Genomic DNA, 27,295 nt, shown 5'->3' with positions numbered 1-27,295 from the left:
GCTTACAGCTTCTTGACCATGTCAGGCTGAAGTAAGTCAGTCAGATGACCTGAAGGCAGCTTGTTCTTTGTGACACATTTTTTTGTGTATTGGCTTCTACAAGTGTCCTTTTTGGTTCAGTAGGCTACCTGATAGCAGTCTACTGCTTAGGTCTCAGATTCAGTTGAATTGGATTTATAAACCACCAAAATTCAGCTGCAAGCTGCAGCTTGCTCCAGCTAGTCAGCTGCTGGATTGAACCTGCACATTTCAACCTCCTGCTTTAGAGAAAACACTCATAAATATGTCAGAAAGGCACAGTCTCCCAGTGTTTCTTTCTCATTTCAGTTTAACAGCTGCCCTTGATGTTTTTAAATGCTGCATGGGACAGAGGCTGACATTGACACTTTTTAGGGCACCACCAGACACAGCCTTTTTCCCAGTGCCTGGATGCACGGTACAACAGTCCTGGCTAATATTTCCTGGGAGGACACCTCTCTGCCTCACTCTTCCTCAGGAGCATCCCACGTTGGCAGTGTGCTCCAAGCTCCTGCTGGCAAAGGGAGCTCACACTGACGTGTCACCCCTTGTAGAATTGATGCTTGCTGGGGAATGGGTGCCTGTGCTACTGCCCATGAAATTACTGTAAATAGTAGACAGGCTTGAGGTAAAAGCAGAAACAATTTAACCAACTGAAGAGTGTAAGAAATCGATTGCTAGAGACAGAAATGTGGAACAATTACAGTCCTTGTTGCTGCTGCTCATTCAGGTCTGGCTTCAACATCATTTCTTTTTCTTTTGTTTTCAGCTAGCAGGCTTAAACCAGACTAACTCCCAGGGTGACTGACAGCTCCCTGGAGATGGGATCTGGCCTTCAGCTGCACTTGGTCTTTCACTTGTTTCCCAAAATAGATTATGATTTGGGATGAAGTCAGCCCTTCTGTCCCCCCTGTTTCTGCTGAGCATAATTCACCCTTCCTGGCCTTCTGCATTTCAGGATATAGCTGACTGATTAAAAAAGCATCTAATTTTTTCTCATCATAAAGAAGGCCCGTGGACTGTGTCTTTCAGGCAGCCTGAGCAGACGTGCAGGGGCTTCACACTTAATTCACTTAACCTATTTACACAGTGCAGTCCCCAGTGGCCAGATAACAGAGGAACAGTTGCACTACCACTGGGTTTAAATACACAACCTGTGTCTAGCACAGAACTTTCAAAGTACTTTCTGTCTAAAAGAGAATGATAAATGTGAATCATTGATAAAACCCTGTATGTTGGAAAAGAATCTGAAGGGTGGTTTATGTCTGTAGTAAAAGGGCCATAAGCCTGGCTTCTGGGAGCCAGGGAGACACAATAATGACACTTTTCCTAACTGGATGCATGATTGTATAAAGGATATAAGGGGTGTCAAGAATTCAGTCTGAGGCATTAGAATACGGGAGCAATGATAAACTGTCTGCGATCCAGACTCATGCCAGTCACTCAGTGTAGGTACAGGAACCAAACTGGACAGAGTACAGAACTTTCTTGCCTTGAGGCAAAGTCACAGAAACCATTGTGGTGGCAGCAAGAGAGACTTCTGTAAATGGTGGGACACACCTGCCCATGTAGGTTCCAGGTGTTCCCATGGCACACCTTCAAGAGAAATGGTCCTAGAGAAGAGCCCTGGGATGCCCAGTCCCAGTTGCTAGTTACAAGAGTTAAGTTTTTCAGGCTTCTTTGCTTTAGGCCAGGGGTTTTAGGATGTACAAGGGATCAGCACATCTGACTGTCAAAGTTCAAGTGGATTAGTTAAAGGAAATCTAATATGGCAAACAGTTTTACAAGGATTATTGTTTTCAAGGCATTTTCAGATTTTGCCTGTGAAGCTGTTGTGCACTGTTGCTGACTGCAGGAATTTCTTGTTGTTGCAGAAGGGTTGTGTTTGTACTCGTTAATGGTTTTACTTACCAGTTAAGCTTTTTCACCAGCAGAAGAGACAGAGTCCAATGTCTAAGAAATTGTGAATCCTTTACAACTCTGAGGAACTGAAATTTAAGTGACTGGGATGAAAATTTTTACTGGTTTAATAGTATCTTTTATGTTTAATAGTTGTAAATGTGCAAAAATATAAATCAGTCTGTACAGTACTTAAAAAAGCATAGAGAAGAAGTTTATTTGTGTCTAGGAGGGTGGTCAGCAGGCTGGATAGGGTCTTTCTTTCCACAGCTGTTTTGTTATTAATCTGTGAAACTGCAAATGTGAGAAGCAGAATTCTAAAAACCAGTCAGGTCTGTCAATAGAAGTATCTAGAAGGAGACAGGGATGTTGTTGCTCACATGGCTGTTCTCATCAGGGAGGCAGGAAAATACTGACACAACAATATATTTGTCAACCAGTTGAAGGACACATTTTGATATTAAATAATTGAAGGTACGCTGGAAAAGATCTTTACTTCTACAAAGGCCTTGGAAACCTATTTATCCTGAAATAATCCCTAAATTTGAAGAAAGAGAAATGAACAGATATTGTCTCCATAGCACTGTGAATAAATCAGAGGTCCTGGGTGCTTGCAAAAACCTGTCTAAAACTCCATCATTAGCAATGCTGGAAAATACTAGGTAACTGTGCTTGTATGCTGTCTGTGTTTATGCTGTGTGGAAGCAATGGGAGGTGTGGGAATAGTCTTTCAGTAGCAAAGATTCACTGTTTCTCATAAGTTAAAAATTTTCATATTATGTTTGTTTCTTTTGTTCCTAAACAATTATTACTGTATGCTCAGTTTTAGTTTAGGAGCTTTCTGCAGGACCTACAACTGTGTCTAGACACATTCCATGAAAGCCTCTTTACCATTTTCTCAGTGAGTTGAATATATTTTTACTCAGAGACTTTTGGAGCTAGAGATCTTTAGGGATTTCCTGGAGGATAATTCTGTATCCTGAAACATAGATAACTAGTTGGGTAATTATATCTCAGTAAAGCCTTCTATTAATAGGTATTCTTGCTTTAATGTTTAGATGTACTTCTAGAATTTACATCACCATTTGTCAGTTCTTTGTATTTCTGAAGCTTTGAGTGCCCAGGAAAAATTTTGGTTTTTTACCAATTGCAGTTTATTATATTTTAAATTATAAATATATGCTATGGTGTCCTTACAAGACTGTTCCATAGTTAATGGCTATTTATGGATCATCCTGGTACTTCGATTTCTGTTATAATAATAAAAAATGTATGCTTTGTGCAGTTTAAATATGAAGAAATATTTCTTTGATTTTTGCTGAAAGATTCATAGATAAAATTCTTTACTGACAGGTCTAGCAGTTTTGGTCCTTGTAGTTGTATTTTTCTGTTGATTTATAGGCCTGTCATATATACAAAGCTCTAAGCCATCTATTTAAAAAAGCTGAGCTTTTAAGGAGAGGCTTGAATAGTTGTCAGAAGGACAGACTGAGGGCGTACAGAAAAATGTATGCTGCTCATAGAGAAAATCTGCTGGGAGTTTATTGGGCTTTGTCAGGTAGGTGATTTCACCTGGCTCTGAGATTACAAAGTTGAAGTTTTGCTGGGACTAGGTATCACCAAGAGATCTGGGTCTCAGTGCTGTGGTTTGGGAGCTGAGACAGTCTCACAAGGTTCCTTTTGCTGTTGTTCAGGCTGTTTAATCTGAAGACAGAAATTCTGTGAATCAAGACAAGAGTTAAATGGAAGAACATTGGGTAGCGAGGGCCTGTGGTTTTTCCTGTGGTCCAAATTAACTTTGGGGAGACACAGTGTTTAAAGAGTTGGTACCAACAATTTCTGTGGTCACTGCAGCTGTCTACTCAAGGAGATGCCAGCCAAGTGATTGGGCCACTGACAGAGGGCCAGAGGAGGAACGTGGCTGTGGTCAATTCTCTGTACAAACTGCACCAGGCAGTTCTGAAGGTAGGCTTCTTTTGGCATTTCTCACCATAATGTTACCTTCTTGCTCTATCCTGTGCATGTGCTCCATTTAGCAGGTGAGAACTCTTGACAAATGCAGCCCAATTTCGTGTTAAGAGCTGCACCTTACTGTGCATTTCTGCAGCTCTTTGAGACTGGGCTGGTCCTTGTAAGCACCACTATATGACAAATTGTCAATATTAGAAGAATAAAAATATGTTTCTAGAGAATAATCACATCTGACAGCCGTTACTTTGTGAGCATAAACAATTGAACTCTTTGTTTTTTCTTATCTGTGTACTTATCAGCCTGATGGCCCCCTTGCTGCATCTTCTTCAGCCCAAGCTTTTATTTTTCAGAAGACCTTCAATGCTTCCCCGCAATTCTGGCCAAGCTGAAAAGAGGAAGGAAAGGCTGAAATCAAGAAAAGCAATAGCTCACAAATATCTGCATACATTATTACTGTGACTAAAGTCTGGCCTGGAAATTTTTCAGGACTAAGCACAGTTATGAATAATTCCAATTTACTGATTTAGTGATGCCAGTTTTTACACAGTCTTTGTAAACTAAACCAAACAGATATATTGGTAGTTGCAGTTAATCATATTTAAATCCTAGCCTGATTAGAAAAAAGATCATGACTACTCCTGACTCTGGATATGTTCAAAGAATTTTAAAAAATGCTAGAAAGGCTATAAAATTTCCTTGGATTTTGCAAACAGATGGTAGATCAACTTTTAAGTCTGCTTTTTCTGATGTACTTAGTAATGAACCTCATGTGTCTTAGTGTTGGAGGGAGATCTATGATTCAGTCTTTGAGTTCAGTACTTATCTGGCTTAAAAATACTATTGTGTAGCATGTTCAAAACTGTAAGGAAATCAGTAGAATAGTCCTTCAGATCATTTGACTCTCAATTTTAATATTGTTTTAGCTGTAAATAAACAGCTATTTAAAATGTAGTGCTATAATAGTCATAATACTGAGAAAGAACAACCATTCCTTCAAATATTTGCCACAGAGCTGCTTGTATAGTTCTCCATGAATTCTATACTTAGCAGTGGGAGAATACACCAGTTATTTTTATTCTGATTCTGTTAGCCCTTCAGCTAAATTTCAGCTTAACTCGATTGAGTCATTTCTTTGCCAAGGCAGAAGCAGAGTCCATAGGAAATCTGAAAGCAAAGGATTGATGATGCACTGAAAATTCTGTCTGTATAAAGCACATGTGATAGTTATCTGTAAACACTCATTTCTAAGGATAACTCAGTATGTTTTTAAATGACGGTGAATATTATAAATTCTAATAATATCTTGAATGCTGATTATTAACAAGTACTTTACAATTTTTAGGTTATTACCAGTCAGAGCTCGTTTCCAGCAGCTGCTGAGCAAACGGTCACAACTGCCTTAAAGGTAATTGAATGTCCATATGCTTCAGGGACAGAGCTGAGCTTGGCTTTGTTTGTTACACTTAAATTGGGCACTTACTTCCCACCTATTATTTTACATCAGTATATTTAGCATGAGGTATACAAATATTCTGACATTTCTGATTTATTGTGTCTGCAGCTACATATGTGTTACCTGTGCCAAATCACTCCTTGACTCACGCTTGTATTCAGAATATTCTCATAATGGTCAGGACATAGATGTCATCTGACTGTGAAAATAAATGTCTTTCTCTGCAGCATTCAACAGCAATAGCTGGATCCTTCATCACCCCCTTCCTCCCCCGACAGACATCAAATTATAATTTTGATGTGACCTGGTACTTTCCTGTGGGGGGATGTGGATGGCGGTGCAGCCTCGGTGGCTGACAGCTCTCCAAGTCTGTCCTGCTGGGCACTGACCTGGGAGGGGTGTGTGCAAGGGAATGGAGGGCAGCTTGTGTCTGGGGAATGAACAGCTCAGCCAAATGTGCACCAAAACATGTACATGTACATGTACAAACCAGGAATGCCAAATTGCTGTGCACCTTTTTGAAGGAAGGCTTTACACAGAAGCAGCAAGCAGCCTTATTTCTGTACTTTACTGGTAAAATCACTTCAAGAGAAATGTTATCTTTAGGTTTGGTTCTCCTGTTTAGCATTTTCGAATGCAAAATAATAAAAAGCACCGATAAAATGAACTGTTTCCTAAGGTGTTTTTTGAGGCGTCGGAATGCAAATGCTTCTAATTTTTGTTTCCTTACTTCTGCCTTTTTCTTATTCTATTTTAGGCAGTCCATGATCTAATGGGTAGTGCTGTTCAGCCGCTACTGAACTCTGTAGGAGATTCAGTGGAAGCTATTATCATCACTATGCACCAGGAAGATTTTTCTGGGTAACTAGAAATATCTTTGAAATTTACCATTGCTCGAGTAAGATGTCCTGCATGTGTGTAATAGATTGTTATTGCCACAATGCCCTTGAAGCAAGAGTGCTTGTTTGTTGAGGGAAGGTGATTGCTTTATGGTTAATGAACACAGGAAGCAGAATTACACCTATCTGTTCAAACAAATTAATCAGGTGGCATCTGTCTTCTCTCCCTCCCCCTTTTTTATTCGTATCTGTTGAGTACAATTCATTTCAAATAGAAAAAGAAAGCTGACAAGAGGCCATTTTTGTGCTTAAAAAAGCCCTTCTGCTTTCAAAATGTGGATTTTTTTGGACAGTCTTCAGAACTGTCAGTATTCCTGTTTCTCAAAGCGTATAGGCTGTGATGTAATAGTTAAAACTAACTTTTAAAAAAAATTATATCTCAGGTTCAATATGTTATGCTATTTTTCCAGTGCGTTTTCATTAAAATTTCCAGGATTCTTTACATGCCAAGATCTTGAGTCTGATGTATAATTGAGACTTCCTTCCTAAATTTTATTTTGGTTGTCATGTCTGTTCTGACATTGCTTGTATCATCTTCAATTGTCCTGTTTTCTGTCTTGAAAATTAACTGAAAATACTGTATTTTCAGAGATGTTTTGAATTTTTTTTAAACAACATTTTACCCTTACCCTCAACTCTTTACCAACCTAGAGAGGTAGCACAATACCTCTCTAGGTGGGTAAACAGTTTCCAGCCAAAGGCTAAGGTTTGTTATGTAGCCTGTGTGTTCTTCTAAGTTTGGAAGAGCTCTTTGACCTGACTGTCAGTCAAAGAAAGAGCAAGAGAATTGGTTTGTATCCAGGGGCTTCTGTGCTGCTTCTGTGATACTGACTTTGTAATCCTGGGTTTGGAGGAATCTCAGAGACTTATTCTGTACAGAGAATGGGTTTGGGATAGACAGGCTAAATTAGTAACCCTGTGACATATGTTTTTATTTTATGATCCACTATTAGGTTTCGAATCAACAATTGAGACATTCAAATTTAGGATTTCAGGTTTAGGCTCCAAATTGAAGGAGGCTCTGCAAGTTGGGTAGGAGTGGGGTATTGCCCTTTATCTTGTTATTTCTTGTTTCATCTTTTGATTTTTCATGGGCATGGCTGATAAAGAGATATTTTCTGACTAGAGTTTCGGAGAGAGTTACATGCTCTGTATTCTGAGTAGAAATGAGACTCTACAATTCATGTCATGACTTGATGGGGTAGGAAAAAAGTTTAAAAGAATCCAGTAGGTTTTGGTTGTGTTGTAAAGATGAATTTAGCTGCCCCTATTTCTTTTTCTTCTCTTGTTTTTTTTTTCAGATCGTTATCCAACTCAGGAAAACCAGATGTCCCTTGTTCTCTCTACATGAAAGAGCTTCAGGGTTTTATAGCAAGAGTCATGAGTGACTACTTCAGACATTTTGAGTGTTTTGACTTTGTCTTTGATAACACTGAAGCCATGGCTCAGAGAGCAATTGAGCTCTTCATTCGCAATGCCAGTCTCATCAGGCCCCTCGGAGAAGGCGGGAAGATGCGCCTGGCAGCGGATTTTGCACAGGTACCCTCAGAGCTGATTTCTGCTTTGCAGTGTCATTTCACTGATTTCACTGAAAAGTATCAATGCTTTGTCCCCATTGAAGTGTAAGCAGGCAGTTGTGCAGAAATTGGTGCATTCCAGGTCTAAACACCCTCTCTGATAAGATACTGGATCCTGAGAAATGCATCCACTAAGTCACTGAAGATCCCTCATCACTGTAAGGCACATTCAGGGAGGTCTGACAGCTTCCTGTCCAGGTGGCAGGTGCATTTAAATTCTGCTGCATCTTGGCATGTTGTCCCACTTTGCCGACCTCTGTGGCACGTCCATCATTTGCCACCATTCATTCACTTCATTCTTTCTCTCTGTTCTAATGGAATGTGGTGTGTCACCTCCTTAATCACTCTATATATCACGGTGCCCACAGTGGTTAATGGCTAACTCAGCTGCTTTGCAGGGAAGGAGACAAGCTAAAAAAACATCAATATCCTGGGCAAGAGTTGCCCTGTGGAAAACAGAAGGGCGGTTGTCTTGTGAGATTGTCTTCGTGACCTAATTGACTGACCTGCATCTCAGCTTTGCTTAACTCCTGTGCAGGACTGAACCACAAAAGAAATTGCCAGATTCATATCCACTACCTGTCTGTGTTATCTACTGTATCAAAATTTAATTTGTCTGCAGTGCCACTGTATGGTTAATGTGCCAAAGAATCAGGCATCCACGGATCAATCTGAGGCTGCCATTTATTGTTATCCAAGTGGAAAAGGGAATTAGCACCAGCTGTCTGCATACTGAGTGCTGATTTTGGCTGGTAGGTAACTGAGGTAGGAGAGGAAGGCAGGGAGGGAGGAATTGCTGCCACCTCCACTCCTTCTTGTGGCTGCTTTGTATCATTTGCCTGTGAGTTACATACTCCTGAGTAAAATTTTTTTATTCATTACTCAAAAATAGCAAATCAGCCCTTAACCACAGAAATGAAGGGGAAGTTTTCAATTGCTTTCAGCGAGAAGGTTCCATTCCCTTCTCTATTTTGAAGACAATGGCATAAAATTGGAAGCAAAAAAAGGACACTTGACTCTTCCTGTGGAAGGAATAGAGATAATTTTTGTAATTTATGCTAATTTTAACTAAAGTAAGTCATGTAAATTTGCAAGATATTTTCACCTGATTGTACAGTAAAAGCATCTGATTTAAGCACCTGTTATGATCTAAAAATATACCTTCTTTATAATTTTTTAAACACTGATTTTTCCCATTCTGACATGGGCTATCTTTTAAGTGAAAAATTAAGATATGTTTTTGTAGACTGTAGAGGAATTTGCATGGTCTTCCCCACTGTGCTGAGTATAACTCCTCAATGGACAACTGTGTAGAGATAAATATTCTGATTTCTTTTGTACCACGGTATAAAAAAAAGGGTTTGAATTCGTTCCTGTCTCCTGCCTTCAACTGTTGCTGGATCTGGGGGCTTGTGTTTTTCGTTTTTTCACATTGCACTGTATTCTTGGCTTGTTTAAAAATGGGCTTAAGACAAGAAATCCGTGTCCAAGCAGCTGCAGGAGCCAGCTCAGTGCTCACTCTGTGCCTTTGAGCATCTCTGCTCAGAGCTCCTCTGGGTGTCCAGAGCTCCTCTAGGCTGCACAGGGTCTGTAGTGTCCAGAATGGCCTGGACACTCTAGCCTCTTGCTCAGGATAGAAGGAAAAGGACTGAAACATTTTCTAAGTGGACGCTGCCTTATATCCATGTTTTCTGGGATGTGTGTGCTCCTCCCAAAAACCTGGTGGATTTTGTACACGTGCCCACCATGCCAGCTGCTGGGAGCCTGGCAGGAGGGTTGCTGTTGCTCTGACCCAGCCAGGAATCCTGGTGTGAAGGCAGCTTTAGGGAGGACTGGGAGAGGCTGCTGCTGCTTTTGGCTGAGAAGGGCAGGGAGCAGGTATTCAGCTGGGCTCCTGGCTTGATGAGAAGGATAAATTTTTCCAAATGGCCATAAGTGCTTTGTGCAGGGGTTTTTTTTCAGTCCCAGAAAGGCACTGCATTGCTGGACTAAAGCCAAAGCCAAAGGAAACAACCTGCCTGGAAAGATACTGTGTGTAGGAGTAGGCTTGTTTATAAACTGTTTTTACTTGTCTTCTGTCTTATAAAATAATTTTGAATTTTCTCTATGTAAAAAAGGGTTACATGTTCCTGCTCAGAACTGACTTTTGAGATCTGGTATTTTGGGGTTGCTTGCAGCAAAAAACCTGGGCAGAAATCTGTCCAGAAGCTTTGATTAATTTGAGTTCTTATTATAAACACACATGCAGTGAATCAAATAACCTTTGATTGCATCAGATTTTGGGTATCTCATGCTTCTTCACATTCTTTCAGGGCACTCACAGAGTTACAGCTGCCTTACACTCAGCAAAAATAGCTTTGGCTGAGAGTCTGATTTGAAAATTGTTGCACTGAAAACGTGTTTTACTGATAAGTTGCCTCAAAACAACAGGTGTCCACACAGAAGGGAGAAAATGGATTTCAAGTTCTCTTCATTCAGAACTGGGTTTGCTGAGGTGCATACCAGCCAATTTTCTGGAGTGAGGCTCAGCTGCTCATACATTAGGTATTACTGCTGTAGCTCTGTTGAATTCTCTGTCTTACCCTGTTTGCAGTGTCAGTATGGCATTTGGCTGTCCTGTGCATTGCAGGTTTCTCAGCAGTGAGACTAGGTGTGTGCTACTGTGGCAGCTGTAAACAGAGCTACGATAGGCTTGAAATATGCCTGAATATCATTAATGTGATTTCATGTAAATCAGTGCTTACAGGAACACTGCAAGCCCTAGGAAATGTGCACGGCACTGCAAGGTTGTTGTCAGTGCCACAGTTCCTTGGGAGTCTCATTTGAAACATTTCCAGGCTGAGTTCAGCTCTTTTCATGCTCTCAGTTTTTTTGCAAGCAATTGCACAAGATTACTTTTCAGCTCACTCCTGTATACACCCAAATCAGCTTGTTTTATTTGGTTTTGTGTTTTCAAGGTGCCCAGAATTCAATATTCACATTTTAATACCAAATTTCACTTTTAAATTCAGTACTTGTCAGACTGAAAAACAAATGTTCTCCTGGAGGCAAGCAAGCCAGCAAGCCCTGGTTTTCAACACTCCTGCTTCTGGGGAGTGCAAGTTCTTCTCCAGAAGACCTTTTAACTTGCTGGGTGTTCAGAGTTGTTACAGCACTTAGGCACGCTTTGGGATTGTAGCTTGTAGTTCAGGCCTTCCTAAAACCTGATGGAAGTGCTGGAAAATGCAGCAAAGAATGAACTATTTTTATTTGTCCTGTTAGAGTTGATACTATTCTCTGTATGCTTTTCTGTATTTCTTATCCAGGTGCGATTTATGCTTGGGATTTTTGGCATTGTTCAGTGTTCAGACTGTTTTGATAGGATACAGTTAATTCTGCCACTAATTCTTCAAGTCTCAAAAAATTACTGCAAAATATTTGGGTTATATTGAATTTTCCTAGAAAAATGTCTTTATGGTAGAAGATTACAATGCTGAATTCTAGTGTAGAAGAGCTGTTCCTATCTGTTGGCTAGACTAGGGTCAGAATCTGGTTTCCTGATTCAATATGTGGCATTAAAATAAAGCAAGATTATTAGGCATTTGGATTTTTTTAAAATATAGAGAGATTTGCTCATTTGATCAAACGTGATGATACAAGTGTAAAAGTTCTTTTTTATAATTTTTCCTTAAAAAATTTCTTTCTAGTTTCTTACAGAGAAATGAGAGCAGCAGGATGCTGTAATCACAGTTGTAGTCATAAAGATAGAAACTACTAAAGCTAAAATACATTTAATGTTTAGTGCTAATTATCTTCCTGGAAAGAGGGAATTATTTGCTGATGTGTGTTATTTTAGAGGTGTTCCAGCTGAAGGATTTACTTAAACATCAACTGTTTGGGAATTGCTGCACTGGGGAGAAATCAAATTGCACATCCCTTCAAGGCCAGCTTCTTTCATATAATAGCTCAGCTCTTCTGCTCCCTTGCTTGTTAAAGCATTCTGTCCTGGTGAATGGCTAGAAAAAAGCATTTTGAGGTAACATTTAAAAACTTGGAATTCATCTTGGCCAGGAGGAAATGTAATTGCTAAAAATTTAATGTTAAGATTTTCCAGCTGAAAAAACAGCTGTTTAAGTAATGAGAGATCTTGAAAATACCACAATAGGCACTAAAAAATAACTTCACTATGGGCTTTTTAAAGCACTCTTCAATAGATATGCATTATCTGTATCTGGACTACGTATTAACTTCACCCTTGGGTTGCTGAACATAATCCAATTAGAGAAGCCAGGCATGTGATGTATTTTTTTTTCAATATGGCTAGCCAGTGAATAGTTCAACAGATAATTGACCACCTAGCCACGGGCTATGGCAGAGTCACATGAGAAGAAAAGATAATATTGCCTTTTTGGGCTTGGATAGCATTAACCATTGAAAAGAAGCATATGTTGGGCAGGCGCCTGCCACTGTGTCCTGCAAAGCATAGCAAACTAGCATGAATAAATCATGGAAAAGCAATGAGTTTTGAACAAAGCTAAAAGAAACAAGTCATTAGGCCTTCTTCTGTTCTATCTGCTGTTTGCTTTTTGGCAAGCACATTCATCTCCTAATGCTCCCCTTGGATTCTGTGCTAATGATAATATCACATCAAGCCTCTGTGGTTGCAAATTACTGCTTGAACACCTGATTTATCACTGACTTTAACCTGGATGTTTGAATTTTCAAATTCCCAGTTTGGAAGGGCAATTTGGAAAAGAAACAGAAAATACGACTTGCCCTTTTATATGTAAAGTCCACAGGACTTGGCTGAGTGAAAGGCCTTGCACACATAATACAAACACTGGCTGCCAGCAGCCAAAACCATCCCCTGATGTAAGAGCTCACTGACAGGCTTTGAAACTGAAGCTGTGTATCCCAGCAGAGGCTGCTGCAGAACTGGCTGCGTGAATCAACCGTCGATGCCGTTTCAGGTGATGGCAGGTAACACAAGCAGAAGTGATGCACGCTCAGTTCTCTGCCCAATTCCAGCACCTTGAAAACAGCAGCTGTTCCAGCCGAATGGTTCCTCCCCAGCACTTGCTCCTGGGCTGGCACAGTGCTCAGCAGAGACACTAAACCCCTCTCAGTGGCCTCAGAAGTGATTGTGACAGCAGAAGGATGCCAAAGCATCCCACCATGTCACTGGGCTCAGATAAACACCTAAAATTCAAGGAGCGAAAACAGTCTTAGTTATTATGCAAATGGTACTGTTTATTGGAGAGAGATTGGGCTATAACACAAAGACTACTATTGTAAAGTTTAAAAAAAAAAGAGTTTCTGTGGTTTATGTACATTTTTATCACATTAGTTTTCACTCATTCCCACTGTTCATGAGTCAATGTGAGATAGTATAGTATGCTGCAAAGCTTAAAAACAATATTTTTCTTTGGCAGCTATTACTTCACGAATCCACCATCTGCTGCCATTAAATCTATCTAGTTCTAGCAATACTAATAATTTTCTACAGTGAATAAAGGTTGAAGATGAAGTAATAGACTTTTCCAAAGTAATTTTTCTTCTTTAGTACTTAAGACTAAAAATTTTAATTTATGGAAACTAGAAAGTATATTCCAGAGAATTCATTTAAATTTGTTTTAATAAGGAATTGGTTAAGCTGTAGAAAGTTTCACTTAACGTCTCGTTACTTCATATTATGTTCCAGGAGCCAAACAATCTTTTAAAACTTATTAAGCAAAATTATATTTTGCTATGCTGTTATTTCTTCCCCCCCATGAGTACCGTTTGATCTGCGCATCTCTGTTTCTGCAAGTCAGACTGGCAGTTTGTTGCCTGTTATCAAAGTCTCTAAAGAACCTAAAGGAATTATCTTCTCCCTGGTCCCTCACAGCTACAAGCCCACAGCTCCCACCAGAGCTGGGACACCAGTTCCTGCAGGATATCTGTTGCTTCCAGCTGCCCCCAGCCAATACTGATGCCTGAAACGAAGCTCTGGAGAAATCAGGCTCTTGCTCCCATTTGTTTCTCAGGATCTGCAGGGTTCTTGTATCATGATGCAGCCAGGCATACTTGGTTAGCTCCATATTTTGGCTGCTTGCTCCTGATCCTGTGTGGCACACCAGCCTCTTGGCTCCTGGGGCACCTGGGGGAACAACATGCTGAACTTGTTGTGAGCTTCATTGCAGCTTGGAGCCCCTCCCTGCAGCAGTTCCTGCAGGGCCTGCCTTCCCTGGGAGCATGCCTTCACTCCCTTGTGCCAGCAGATTCAGCACAGCAGCTGGTGGCTCCTGAGCCACAGGGACATGGACCTCCCTCCCGCTTGCAGAAGAGGTGACTTCATCCTCAGGGTGGAGAGGGGGGCCATTTTATAGCCTAAAAATTTGAGGACCAAAAAGGGCAGCAGGCAAGAGGAAGCCAGGCTGTTACTCAGATCTGGAGCCTTATTTCCTTATGTCCTGGATTTTTAATTCACTTTCTTCTCCTTTCTATCTCCATAAAATGCAGATTTTAAGTGCCCTGGAAGTGCCTGATGTGGGCAGGTACACAGAGGTCCCTGGGCTCAGGCAGTGGCTGTGCACTGCCCATGGGAAAGCTCTGTAGGACATTCCCCATCGCTTTCCAGAGCTACCCACCTCTCCTGGTCTGCAGGGGAAGCCAAGATGCTTGGGTTGGATCCTGTGGCTTTCCCGGCTTTGCCTGAGTGTCATGTAGGGAGTTACTCCTACAAACATGATCCACCTGCCTTATTTTAGGTGTCCACCTTGGGGAAAGGTGCATCACCCCCCCCGAGCCCGAGTGGCTCTTTCTTTCCACTGCCTTTGAAGAGAGCCTGCAGATGTTGAGAAGCAGGTGAGATGACTCCTATCCTGCCACCTGCTTTTAAAGAGGGGTGCCTGAAGTACGTAGCCTTGATTTGCATTATTCACTAATTTAGGTTCTTCTGGGTTTAGATGAACTATGGCATCCTAGTTCACTGCAGCCTGTTCCTTGTTTATGCTGGAATCCCAGCATAGTTCTGTGCTCTTGGTGAAGCTGGTGGCCCAGCAGCCATCTCAGGAAATGCTGCAGCTGAAAGAATAATATAATAGTATTAAAGACTTCACTGTAAATAGTGTCATATCACAAACACTTTGAAACTCCTTCAGCAATATTACTTACAAGGGAAACTCATTGTATGGTGGTTTTGATTTTGTTACTTATTTTAGCTGTCATCCTTTGAAACTTAGTTTAATTGTGTATTATATGCAAATCAAAGTCTGAATAGTCTTTCAAGTTGGGGATTTTAAAAAACAGAGAATAAAGCTTGATCCCTTATTTGGCTGACACTTCAGGGATGCAAAAAAATAAAGACTTCATCTATGTCTGAGTAAAATTACCTGCGGGGTTTTTTAAGTGGTGATGTTTGTATTGGTGTGCACATTAACTGAAATTTTGCTGTGTAATGTTCATGTTCAGTCTGGGATCCAGAAGAGAAACAGTTCTTTCTCACTTCTGTGTCCTCACTGTTAATGAAGAGCCTGCGACAGAATTTAGATGTAAAAACTCAAGTGGAGCCTGGCTCTTCTTCAAAAAAGCTGAACTCCCATGCTTCAACAACAGAAAGTGTTTTAAACTTGTTTGTTTTTAAAGATGGCTGCTCCAACTCAGAAACCCAACAGTGTGAAAATAAGTATGAAAATAATGGTCTTACTCTTTAACCATGATTCCATGTGACCCTTTGGCCATAGATCACAGCTGCCTTCTATCTAATCTGTATAGGTTTTGTGCCGCAAATTTTGGGGCCCACTGTTCAAGAAAGAATCATTTTAACCTTGTCCTTCACCAAAGGAAAGGGTGCCCAGCTGAAGTGTGCCTGCAGTTTTACTGCTTTAGCAGTGGTTTGTGGAAACCTGCCTAGATTTGCCTTCTTCCCAGGCTGCAGTCAGATTTTTGGGGTATACAAGTGCTTCATTAGGAAACTCATCACCAACAAAATAAAACTACTGCAAGAAACAAAGCTTTAGTCTCAGAAAGCTCACAAGGCCCCTTCTGTTGTTATGCACAGACTGTCTCTATCATCTGTCACGAAGCGCTTACTGTGTTGCCAAGAATAAGGCAGAAGTCTTGGCTTGGGCAACACAGTATGAAAGGAAAAGAGAGTTTCTTGTCTTAATTCAGCCACCAGAGAGAAGTCACTGACTTAGTCTGCAAGTTTGGATTATTGCTTAAAGACAGGCTACTTGAATACCAGGTGTTATGTTTTGGGAGAATCTAACTCAGATGGAACTTTTGCAGATGGAGTTAGCAGTGGCACCGCTGTGTCGGCGAGTCTCTGACTTGGGAAGGTCTTACAGACAGCTGAGGTCATTCAGGTGAGCTGCAGTATGACTAACCTGTATTGCAAAACTGATTTATTACCTCGTGTTAGTTCTGATTGAACTGAGAGCTTTTTTGGCAACACCCACCTGCAAATTAGAAATAGATTAAAGTTCTTTTAAATTTTATGCAGAGTATAACTATGATTTAACAATCTTTGTCATGCAAATGTTGGCCAAATTGTACTTTTTTGTGTTGCTTTCAGTACATCTTCTGTATGACAGCAAATTCTATAGTTACCTTAAATGTTTTCACTGAAATACAAAATTTACAGTCCTGTGTTGTTTAATTACAATAGGTAACTGCTGTAGATTTTTGCAAACTGGACCTGTGTTGGAAACCCAAGATGCAGAGTAGGGGCAAAAAACTCAATGGTTCTATCCTAACGCAATATTGCCACCACATAGAGGCACTTTTCTAATGCATAAGATAAGCTTTTTCTTCATTTAATGAGTGTATTGTTACATTTTTCCAGACCACTGCTGTTCCAGACCAGTGAGCATATTGCCAGTAGCCCAGCTCTGGGAGAGGTTATTCCATTCAGCATTATTCTTCAGTTCTTATTTACAAGAGCACCACCAGAGCTAAAATCACCCTTCCAGGTAATAAGATCAACCTGTCTTTTATTATCAGATGTCCTAAGGTGCAACAAGCATTGTAGTTTGCCCTAGCTGTTTTAGTTAAAAATTATTCAAATGCATATTTTATATAATTTTTTTTGGTTTTGTTTTTATTGTGGCAAAGGCATTATAATAATTGGTTTACTAAATTAATTGACTGATTAATTAATAGTAGGGATACGATAACCTGATATTAAATAGACTCTCAATTCTTTACTATTCTGTCAGTTCATAATAGAAGTTGCAGACCTTTCCTCAGCCTGCAAATTGCCTGGATCCTTCTCTTATAATATGCAGGAAATCTGGATAAAAATGCTGTCAGAAATGGGCCAACTGATGTAGGAGATGACCTCTGGGCTCTCAAATAACATACTGGGCTATTCCTGTTAATTGTCTTTGATTTCTTAATTCATTGTGCATCACTGCAGTATTGAGAGCCTCATGTGGCTTTCATGTATGTCATCTATGATTCTGAAATCGGTGTGTCTGTTTCCCTTTTTGCATTTTGTGTAATTGGTGTTTGTGTTTCTCTGTACCAGAGGGCTGAGTGGTCCATTGCCCGCTACTCCCAGTGGCTCGATGATCATCCATCTGAAAAAGACAGGCTTGCTCTCATACGGTAAAAATCGTGCTTCTTTCTTCTCTACATTTATGATAATGGAGCAGTAACTTATCTGCACACCAGGACTCTTGAAAAGTAAAAAAAAAAGTGCCTCAGGGAATGTATCACAAATACCATTACCTTCTCTCCACTCATGGGATGAGTTGCAAAGTGGCAGAAATATAAACTGAACTCTCCCTTCCACTGCCCTGTACTCAAACTCTGCAGTGCCTTTGGAAGGAGCACATAATCCTCTTGTAAAGGAAGTAAACTGTGGGGTTTCCAGCCCCGGATTGGGGTGGCCCTGAAAGATGGAAAAGTCTCTCCTCCAACCCGTGCCTTCAAAGAAAGACTCAGTAGTCTTCTGTTGTCTGTTCTCAAGGTTGTTTATTGTTGGTTATCTACAAGATTCTTTTCTCTGAACTGCTGTGGCCCGTTCAGCAGCTCAGACAAAGGCACACTGCCCTCCCAGGGGGCTGGTGCCATCTTTTATATCATATATTACGTACTACATGTTTATACCTTTTCCCCAATGCCTGCTATCTATATTGAATGGTGACTTTCTACTCTAAACCAATCTGTGAGTGCCAACATCACCAAAGACATGGAGGTTAGGAAGGAGAAAGAAAGAGGACAGGGCACACCCAAATCCCTCCATCTTAGAATCCCTGACCCCCATGTACAAAACTTGGACCCCTGCGTACAAGGCTTAAAACCCCCCTGTACAGCACTCAAAAATCCTTCCTTTCACTCCGTGACTAATTCTACTACAATATCTAAACTTTTGTGACTTCTTGTTCTTCCTGCAAAGTTGGTAAACTGTTCCATGGGTCAGATTCAAAGCCACAGGGGTCTCTGGCTGCATGCCAGGGTCTCAGATGCTTTTGACCTGGGTCTGGAACATCCGAGAATGTCTGCAGAACATTCTGAGTTCCGACAGTAAACCATGCACAATGATGGTTTAAATTAATAATGGCTTTTTGCAAAACTGCCCCTCTCTCCTAACAGCGGCAAGACTGCAGCTGTCCTGTCGTCTGTATCAGGAAAGAGAAGCTCTGAAAGCTTAACCAGTATAAATGTAGGTAGAAATCTAAAACTGGAAATCCTTGTTACACACCTGGAATGTTATTCTTCAGGGAATCGGCCCATGATCTTTAGAAAGTAATAATTACATCAGATTTTTGAAATCTTGCTAGGGTAGATGACTTCACAGCTAAATATTATTTTGCATCTTAAGATGTTAGGAAAAGTTATGAGGAGTCTTGTTTTTCAGATCAAGCAAAGTTTTGAAGTATGTTACAGAGAGCAGATTTGTATGAACATGACAAAAACAACCTGGGGATCCTCAGGATTCAAGACTCAGATGATCATTTGGCTCCTAAAGCCCTGAACTTTCCAGCCATCTTCTCAGTGACCTTGGTGTCCCCCAGAGCAGTGACCTGGGACACACATTGCTGCACCAGGCTCCATCTGGCCTGGGAGCCAGCTCTGTCCTTGAACTACCATGCATGGATGTTGCCAGCTTTTGCTGGAGTGATAAAAGCTGACTTCCACATTCCAGCCAACAGTTATTGTGCCTCAGAAATTCAGCTGTTTTCTGTCCACACTTCTAAAGCAGCCAAGAGGAGCCTGCTATAAATATTTACACTTCCTGAAGCTGATAGCACCACACAGTCCCATGTAGTGATCAGGCCAGTTAAGGAGATACTAGTTGATCACCAGTAGATGTTACTAGGATTTATTTCTGAAATATTAATGTGTATTTTTTGAAAATCATGCTTCTGATTAGTCTAGTTTGTCTACAAAATCAGCTCTTCTTGAATCTCAAGCCATGCCACTGAATTACAGGGACATAGGTGATAGGTACAGGGCTGCCAGAGCTGTATATGTAGCCAGCTATGAATATTTTGATTGTAATTTCTGTCCTGATAGTACCAGCAGCACTGGCAGTGTTGAATCTCATGGATAGTAGGGAAAGCAGGGAATGCAAATCATTTGAGAACTGGTGAGATTTTTTTCTCTTCAATTTGTTTTCCCAAGTTTGAAAATGCCATCCTTAAACTACAACACATTTTTGTCTTTGTCTGCAATTAAATTTCATCCAGACTGATTCAGTTAATGGGCGTGCTGGTGGTCATGTTCAGACACTGATAAATTGTTCTAACCATGGAAGTATTAAGGAACAAACCTTGGGATGAGGCTTTTAGGCTGAGACAGTGTCATCCATTAGACCAAGTAGCAAAGCTGGAATTCTTAAGTTTTCCTTTCAATCCTTTAATTGAATCCTTTATTCATTTTTCATGGCTGGTTATCCATATGTAAGGCAGGCAAGCAGACATCAGTCACTAGTATGACCACGAATCACTCATATTTTCTTTAATACTCTATTGGAAGATTTCTGAGCCAGCTCTTTGTGTGTCTCATATGAACCCAAGTGGAACTGCAGGCGTCTTGCTCTCCTATCAGCCACTCTCTTCAGGCTTTTTCCACCTGTAGCTGTTCAGCTGTGCGAGTTGGACTTTGGATGTTTGGAGCCTTCAGATCCTTGCACTGGCCTACATCAAGATATTATCTTTTTGTTTGCTGCAACCTTGCAAATGGTAATTTTGTGCAACTTCCCTTTGTAACAACTGTGCAATTACTCTAGGGACCTGCTGCCTAGATATTAATTTCCTTGTGTTACCAGGATCCTTCTAGCTTCATATTAAAGCTAATTGGAATGCTGCTTCCGCTCTGTAGGTCTTAAATGCTTCGCTTGCAGCGTGGTGTGAATGGTATGAATTAGTCCCATTCTGAGCATTTTTGTGCATTTCTTTCTGCTTCTATTCAGCACGGGGGTGGTATTTACCTGGCCAGAGGTATATTTGCCAGACTCCCTTTATAGACAATAGAGAGAAACAGGCGCTGCTGGGGCTGATTCATCTCATCGTGAAGCAGGTACCTAAAATAGGTCAGCTGCATTGTGTCCTGAAAGCTCCCATTTTCTCTGTGCAGTGAATGGAGTGTGGGCTGGGCCACAGGAGCTCTCTCAGGCAGCCAGCTGCCCTGCAGACATTTAAAGTTAGGTGAGATGACCCTGCTGCAGGTGTCCTTCCTGAGCAGGGATTGTGTTGAAAGCAGCACTTCTTTAAGTGGCCGGGGCAATTTTTTTCTTTTTCTTTTTAAATTAAGCTTGAAAACTCAACTTTTCTTCCATAAAAGAAGCCCTATTAGACATGCCAGGATTTGAGCCAGCCTGAAGAACAGTTCATCCATTCAAGGGTCAAATTCTTACCTTTACCATTAGAGTGTGTGTAAAATATCCTTATTCAAGCTCACCCCTGCTGAAGCAGAGCTGAAAGCCGGGCCCAGTGAAGGGTTCATTTCCATAAGGAGCTGCTGTCCTGAGCTGGGCAGTTGCTCTGCCCACTCACCCGCCCGGGGCAGGACAAATGGCAGTCAGGGAGCACCGTGAGAGCCCCATCTGTGCTGGGCTCAGCCTGGCTGGGCAGAGCCACAGCTCTGCCGGGAGCAGCGCTGGGAGAGCTCTGGGCAGCGCTGGATGAGAGCTGGGTGAGCGCTGGGCAGCTCTGGGTGCGCGCTGGGTGAGCGTTGGATGAGAGCTGCGTTGAGAGCTGGGTGAGCGCTGGGCAGGGCTGGGAGAGCTCTGGGTGCGTGCTGGGTGAGCTCTGGGTGAGCGCTGGGTGAGCGCTGGGTGAGCTCTGGGTGCGCGCTGGGTGAGCTCTGGGTGCGCGCTGGGTGAGCTCTGGGTGCGCGCTGGGTGAGCTCTGGGTGCGCACTGGGTGAGCTCTGGGTGTGCACTGGGTGAGCTCTGGGGTGAGCTCTGGGGTGAGCGCTGGGTGAGCTCTGGGTGAGCTCTGGGTGCGCGCTGGGTGAGCTCTGGGTGCGCGCTGGGTGAGCTCTGGGTGTGCACTGGGTGCCCCCTGGGTGAGCTCTGGGGTGAGCGCTGGGTGAGCGCTGGGTGTGCGCTGGGTGAGCTCTGGGGTGAGCGCTGGGGAGCTCTGGGTGCGCTCTGGGTGCCCGCTGGGTGCCCGCTGGGTGAGCTCTGGGTGAGCTCTGGGTGAGCTCTGGGGTGAGCTCTGGGGTGAGCTCTGGGGTGAGCTCTGGGTGCCCGCTGGGTGCCCGCTGGGTGCCCGCTGGGTGAGCTCTGGGGTGAGCGCTGCCGCTGCTCGGGGCAGGGAGCGCAGCCCGAGGCGCGGCTGCAGCGCTGCCGGCCGAGCACCAGCCCCGGGGCCGCTCGGGCTCTGCCAGCGCACGGCCCCTTTGAGCTCTTCGTTACGCGGGCTGCAATCGCCGCAGATGTCTCCTGCTCCTCCCTTGTCCTACAGGTGACGCTGCTGGAGGTTTTACCGTTCGGTTTGACAGTCATTTTTATAGCACTGGATTAAACAGACCTGGTGTCACCCAGGCGTGCTCGTGCGCAGCAGATTTTCCTTTTTCTGTTTTGCCCCAAAGTTTGCCGAGCAAACAGACTTTTACCAAAATACTCAAGGAAAGTCTGGCCCCAGCGTCCTCCAGCTGCCCTGCTGATGGATCAGAACAGGAGTGCACAGGGTGCAGTCCCAGTACGGAGCAGAAGGATGATCCCTGCCTCTTCTGGAGCTCACCATGTAAATCTGACTCCATTTGACCAAAGGCAAGGCCCAGGAGGGTAGCACTGGGATTCACAATTCCATGTAAGATTAATTAATTAGAGTCATTGTAAGGGATATATATTAAGATCCCTTAAGAACCACAGCCTAAATCATACTTTTTTTTCCCTTTTAACTCTAGATATAAATCTTCATGGGCTCAAATAACATTTTTAAAAAGAACTATCATGGTCTTATATAATCAGCTTGTCCTGATTTCCAAGAAAGCTCATGGTTTTGCTCATGCAAGTAAAGTAATTTAATAAGTGCTTTAAAATCCTTTTCCTTATGTGGGAGGGCATCTTAAACTTCGGGCTTTTTTTTTTTTTCCTTACTTCTTATGGCATTTTTAATGAAGCATTAATATATGCAGAACATCCCACCAATCCTCCTTCCATAGTTCTCTTTTACAAACAATATTTGCAATGTATACCATAGCTTGTCTTTTAAAATAGAAACAGATTGCTGAACAGGTTTTACGTCCTTTATTAGACTAGAAGATGCTGAATTTAGGACATTATTTAGTCTAATCCTTCAAGAGTATGTTTTGTATATTACATAAACAGGGTTTCTTCCATCTTAAAAACAATAATACAACTATATATTACATCTTTTGATATGACAACAGCTGTGATCTCCTCTGTGCTGGAGGCTTCATGATTCTGTGTTCACCCATAGTGCTGTTTATTTTTCCACAACTACTTTGGCCCTGGTGTTTTTACAGGGTCCTCAACAGGAGTGAGCCTGCCTTTCCAAAGACAAGATTTAATGGTAAACTGGTGCATCTGAATGGAGTCCTGTACTGCCAGCACAGTTAACAAAAGCTCATTTGAGCTAGGACTGCTAAATTTTACCAAAATGTCATGGAAAATTCTTCATTTCAAGTGCTAACAAAGCCCCTGAATTCATTTATCTCCCCAAATTAGAGTCAGGTAGGCTTCCCAGCAGCTCCTGTGATGTTCCAAGTCGCCCAGCTCAGGCAGCCTGCACTGAAGTCTGGCTGCATGCAGCAGCAATCATCTTGCTTTGCCACAAGCAACTTCCTGCACTGTTCATATTCCCGTTTGCTGCAGCCCCCGAAGACTTGTTTGCTGTCTTCAGCAAAACAAAATTCCCAACCCAAAGGAACTTCTGGAACCATGTCTACTCTATGGCCATTGGTGCTTTTAGTTACCTCTTCCAGCCCATTCCTCCCTCTCACTCTGGAGCAACCTCACCATTACTCTCTGGACTCCAACCAGCCTTCCTCCCTGGATTCATGATTTGTGCCATTTTACTACCTGGACCTTTCCTTACCAGGAAAGGACTTCCTGGCCTGCCTCCGTGGTGTCATTCCCACAGGCAGCAATGCAAAGGAGTTTTCTCAGCTTGACCATGATTCCCTTGTCACCTGGTAGGGTGTGGAGCCCCAGGTGGCTGTGGCTGCCTCTTTGCTACCAGCCTTTAGCATCTGCAGCAGCTTTTCATCCTCCCCTTGGCTGCTTTCCTACACCTGCCTGGCTGGGAGCAGGGAGCAGGAGTTCTCCAGGCCACTTTGCTTCACCACAAACACTGTTCTTTCACTGTTTCTGGTGAAACAGTGAAATTATGAATCATGAATGGCTTTTAAAAAAACCATTCAGCTTCAGAGTGCTTAAATACTTCTATTGGAGATGCAAGTGTGGGACACAGGGAAATAGTGAATGCAGTTGGAGTATTCAGAAAGCTTTTGTTTTCTTTGTTTAGTGTAAAGCTGTAAAAGGTTTCTTCTAGAAAAATGCCTTAGAATTCACCTTAGAGTATTGGCATTACTGATTGTGTTTGGAGTGGGTAGGAGTTGTGATGCTCTTCAGGTTGCTTATATTTGTGATTCCATCTCTTTGAAGCAATGCAAGCAAAGCCACAGTAAAAGAGCAATTGCAGCAGAAGGGACCTGCAAAACTCCTTTTAGCTGCCTCTGGAGTTGGTTTTGAGAGTTAAATCAGATACTTTTGGGGCAGGAGAGAAGGAAAAAAAGATAAAAGCTGCTAGAAGGTGTGACAGTGGGACTGTAATACTGCAGTATGGCACTTAGCATAGCCTAAATCTCATTCCATCTTGTTTGATCTGATGGGAATAACAGCCTGGCAAAGGATTATCAAGGGCTCACATTGAGTGGTTTTGGGTGCTGCTTTTAGGGTAAAGCTTCTCCCTTTCATCTATCTGGTTATCTCTGTAATCTTTTTCAAGGGCTTTTTCAAAGCAAGGAGATAAATCAGTTAAGGGATAGCAGTGTTACCATCTGGATAATGATGCCAACCCACAACGTCACCAAGAGGTGTTAGAGCTTCCTAAGTTAAGCAGGTCAATATGTTTTTTTTTCTATTTTCAGCTTGTGATGACTTCAAAAAACTATTTGAGCCCACAACAAACTTTGAGGAGTGTATAGGATGGAAAAGACAGGGATACTGCTGAGTGGAAGGGGAGAGATTTATCATGATAAATGACAGTTACAGTAAGAAAACTCACAGGAGTTTCTCAACTTTCTTTTTTAATACAAGGGACAATTCTTTGTAGCAGCTAATAAATATCTAACATGTCTAACAATTACTGCTGACCAGAGCACTTGGGTTCTGACCTGAGTGGAAATGTGAGACATTTCTGACTTCTGAAGCAACTCCATTCATTAGGATGGCATCCTTGATGTCATCCTTGACCCTTCCTGCCTGCACCTCCCACCTGCTGCTCAGTCTGCTCATCACATGTGGGCCCCTCATTGCTACAAGAGGCCAGTTTACCTAAAAACACAATCTCCCGCTGTCCCATTCCCCCCATTCCTCCAGTTTTTCTCTCTAAATCTTGGGATTTAAAATAAACCTGTGGATGTGCCTAATCTCTCTGCAGTTCATGATGCTGGTGGCCTTTGCTGGGAATGAAGTGAGCTGCACCCAAAGCACTTTGTGGCTGCAGCAAGCAGTGTTTTAGTTGCCTTTTTCCCTGTAGACCCTGTGCTGCTCCCCAGGGACCATTGGGAAGGAACAGACTGAAGCTTTTCAGGGAGCTGACGTGGAGCAAAAAGTCAGGTTTACTTTAGCTGGATAAAATAAATATTCTTTCCCTGTCTTTCTGCCTGTAACAGGTTGCTTCTCTGCTGTGGTTTGTCACTGTGCAAAAAATTCAAGGTGATTCCTTACAGTGTATTTGTACCTGGTGGGGACCCCTCAGCAGTAGCTCACAAGGAAGTTGTTATCAAAATTTAGGAGCTCTCAAGTGCACCAAGGCCAACATGAGGAACTGTTTCTGTGCTCAGTAACATTATTTTTCTGAAGCATCTCAACTCTCCAGTCATCCAGTCCAGCCTTCTTTTGTCTTCCCCCAGACAACATGTCCTGGGCTTCAGCAAGGAGGGACTGTGGAGTCTGGATGCTGCACAGGACATCAGGAGCTGTGGTGGGAATGCCTCGTGCTGTGCTGTTCCATTCCCACCCTGTGCTCAGGTGGGAATGAGGTGAAGCTGCCTCAGGTTCTTTGGTTGCACAGTTGCACGTTTTGCTCTCTCCCTGTCAGGCTCCAGGAGCAGGGACTGCACGTGGGGGCAGCCAGCTCCTCCTGGTGCTCCCTGGCAGCGAGGCTGACGGATCAGCGCCGGCAGGAGCGGGAGCAGCCCCAGGCCCAGCTCGTGGGGCCGGGCTGCCATGGCTGCCATTGCCTTCTCAGAACCCAAAGCTCAGGCTCCTCTCTTCAGAGAACTGAGCACAGGCTCCTGGCCTCAGGAGCATCTTCCACTCGCTGATAAATGAACAAGTGTGCTGCGACCCTGCATCTTCCTACCATCTCCTGTGGTTTGTCAGGTTTGGTGGGTGCTGCAGCATCACACAGGATCTTGGCTGCACCTGTCTTACCATCTTATGCCAGGAGAAGCATGTGTGTGTGAAACATGGACTGAATATCACTCTTTAATACTTCTGCTTTCCTTAAGCCTTGCCTGATTCACTGCCTACTGCTGCCAGCAGCCAGCGGGCTCGTACCAGGGAGCAGTGCTGCCTTCAAATCTGTGAACTCTTCGTGCAGGAACGCAGGGTTCTGCCAAAGGCTTGTTTGTTGGAAGGAGCAGCAAACACAAGTACAGCTCTGCCTCCCCAGCCCACCATGCTACAGCAGTGGGTGTGTATTTATAGGCACAGCTTTGTGGTTGCTCTGTGTTACCATCTCCCTTGACCGCTGTGCCCCCCCACCCCTTCAGCAGATGTGCGCAGCAACCATCTGCCTTCTCCCAGTGGGACTGGGAATGTTCCTGCCTCGTTACTGAAAGCCAGCGGGCTCCACTGTGCTGGTGCATCCTGCACTCCCAGAAAGGAATGCACGAGACAAAACCCAGAGCCACTCCCTGCTCAGTGACCAGGACCCCGCTGCCCTGGGGGCCGCTGCCTGCGCAGTGCTGGGAGCGCTGTGGTGAGGGTCTGTACTAGAAAAGGAACAGCCACATCCCAGAGCTCTATTGGTCTCCACCTGAAATGGGGTCTGTAGTTTGTGCATTTTCTTAATGTCACAGTTTTGCTGTAAATAGCACAAATAGAAGCGAATTTTAGAAGGAAACTCCAAGATGATCGTATCGGTTACATGAAGAAATAGAAGCAGAAAAGGAGAAGAAAATTCTATTCAAAGCTATATTTAAGTGTGGCAGCACTAGCTTGGCCTACTTAATGAATTAGTAAGTTGGAATCTCAACAGATGAGCACTTACAGTGTTTGTTTTACAAATATGCTGTCACTCAACAATGCTGTGTACTAGAACATTGGCTAAAAGGTGATCCTGTGTTGTAAAGCATCACCACAGTCGCCCCTTTTAGCTTTGCAATGTTTTATTTGTGCAGTTCCCACATGTGTGACAGACATCCTGTGACAATGTGTGAGAGAGCCGGGCCGTGCCTTGCCCGAGCCCTCTCTGCGTAACTGCAGAGTTTCCCGAGGACCAGGATGGGAGTTCAAAGGCTGTGCCAGGAATCACCTCAGGGCAAGGTGGGTGTTCACCACTGCCCCACCTTTCATGCTGGAAGTTGCACTCTCAGCGTCTGCAGCAGCTGGAGATTATTCTCTCTCTTTCTAAAGGTTACCAGTGCAGCACTGAGCCCGAGTCTGTGCGTCAGAGCTGTCATTTCAAGCCATCTGCAACATGCTGCTGCTTATTTAAATGTTAACTTGTTTGCTCCTCAAACATGCAAGAAAGGAGATGAAGATCATGGAACAATTATATAGAGCTTTGCAAGGCCTTCCTTGCTCACTTCCTTCCTCAGACAAGTAGGACCATCTGAGGAAAATTTTGCAGGAGGGAAGAAGG

At 42.9% G+C, this 27,295-nt stretch overlaps 1 protein-coding gene across 1 annotated transcript in view; it reads left to right on the top strand.

Moving 5' to 3' along the window:
- The window catches only part of COG5 (component of oligomeric golgi complex 5), a 175,160-nt gene that overhangs the window by 146,730 nt on the left and 1,135 nt on the right, over positions 1–27,295 (top strand). The window contains exons 15-21 of the mRNA XM_038153486.1: positions 3,772–3,882; positions 5,231–5,293; positions 6,099–6,202; positions 7,542–7,779; positions 16,068–16,144; positions 16,624–16,750; positions 17,308–17,387. Of these exons, the coding sequence (XP_038009414.1) occupies positions 3,772–3,882; positions 5,231–5,293; positions 6,099–6,202; positions 7,542–7,779; positions 16,068–16,144; positions 16,624–16,750; positions 17,308–17,387 (800 nt within the window). The remainder of the gene's footprint in view (positions 1–3,771; positions 3,883–5,230; positions 5,294–6,098; positions 6,203–7,541; positions 7,780–16,067; positions 16,145–16,623; positions 16,751–17,307; positions 17,388–27,295) is intronic.

The sequence above is a fragment of the Motacilla alba genome, chromosome 1A (assembly GCF_015832195.1).
Source record: "Motacilla alba alba isolate MOTALB_02 chromosome 1A, Motacilla_alba_V1.0_pri, whole genome shotgun sequence".
NCBI lineage: Eukaryota > Metazoa > Chordata > Aves > Passeriformes > Motacillidae > Motacilla > Motacilla alba.
Note: the sequence above shows the minus strand (reverse complement) of the source record. Positions and strands in the feature narration are given on the sequence as shown.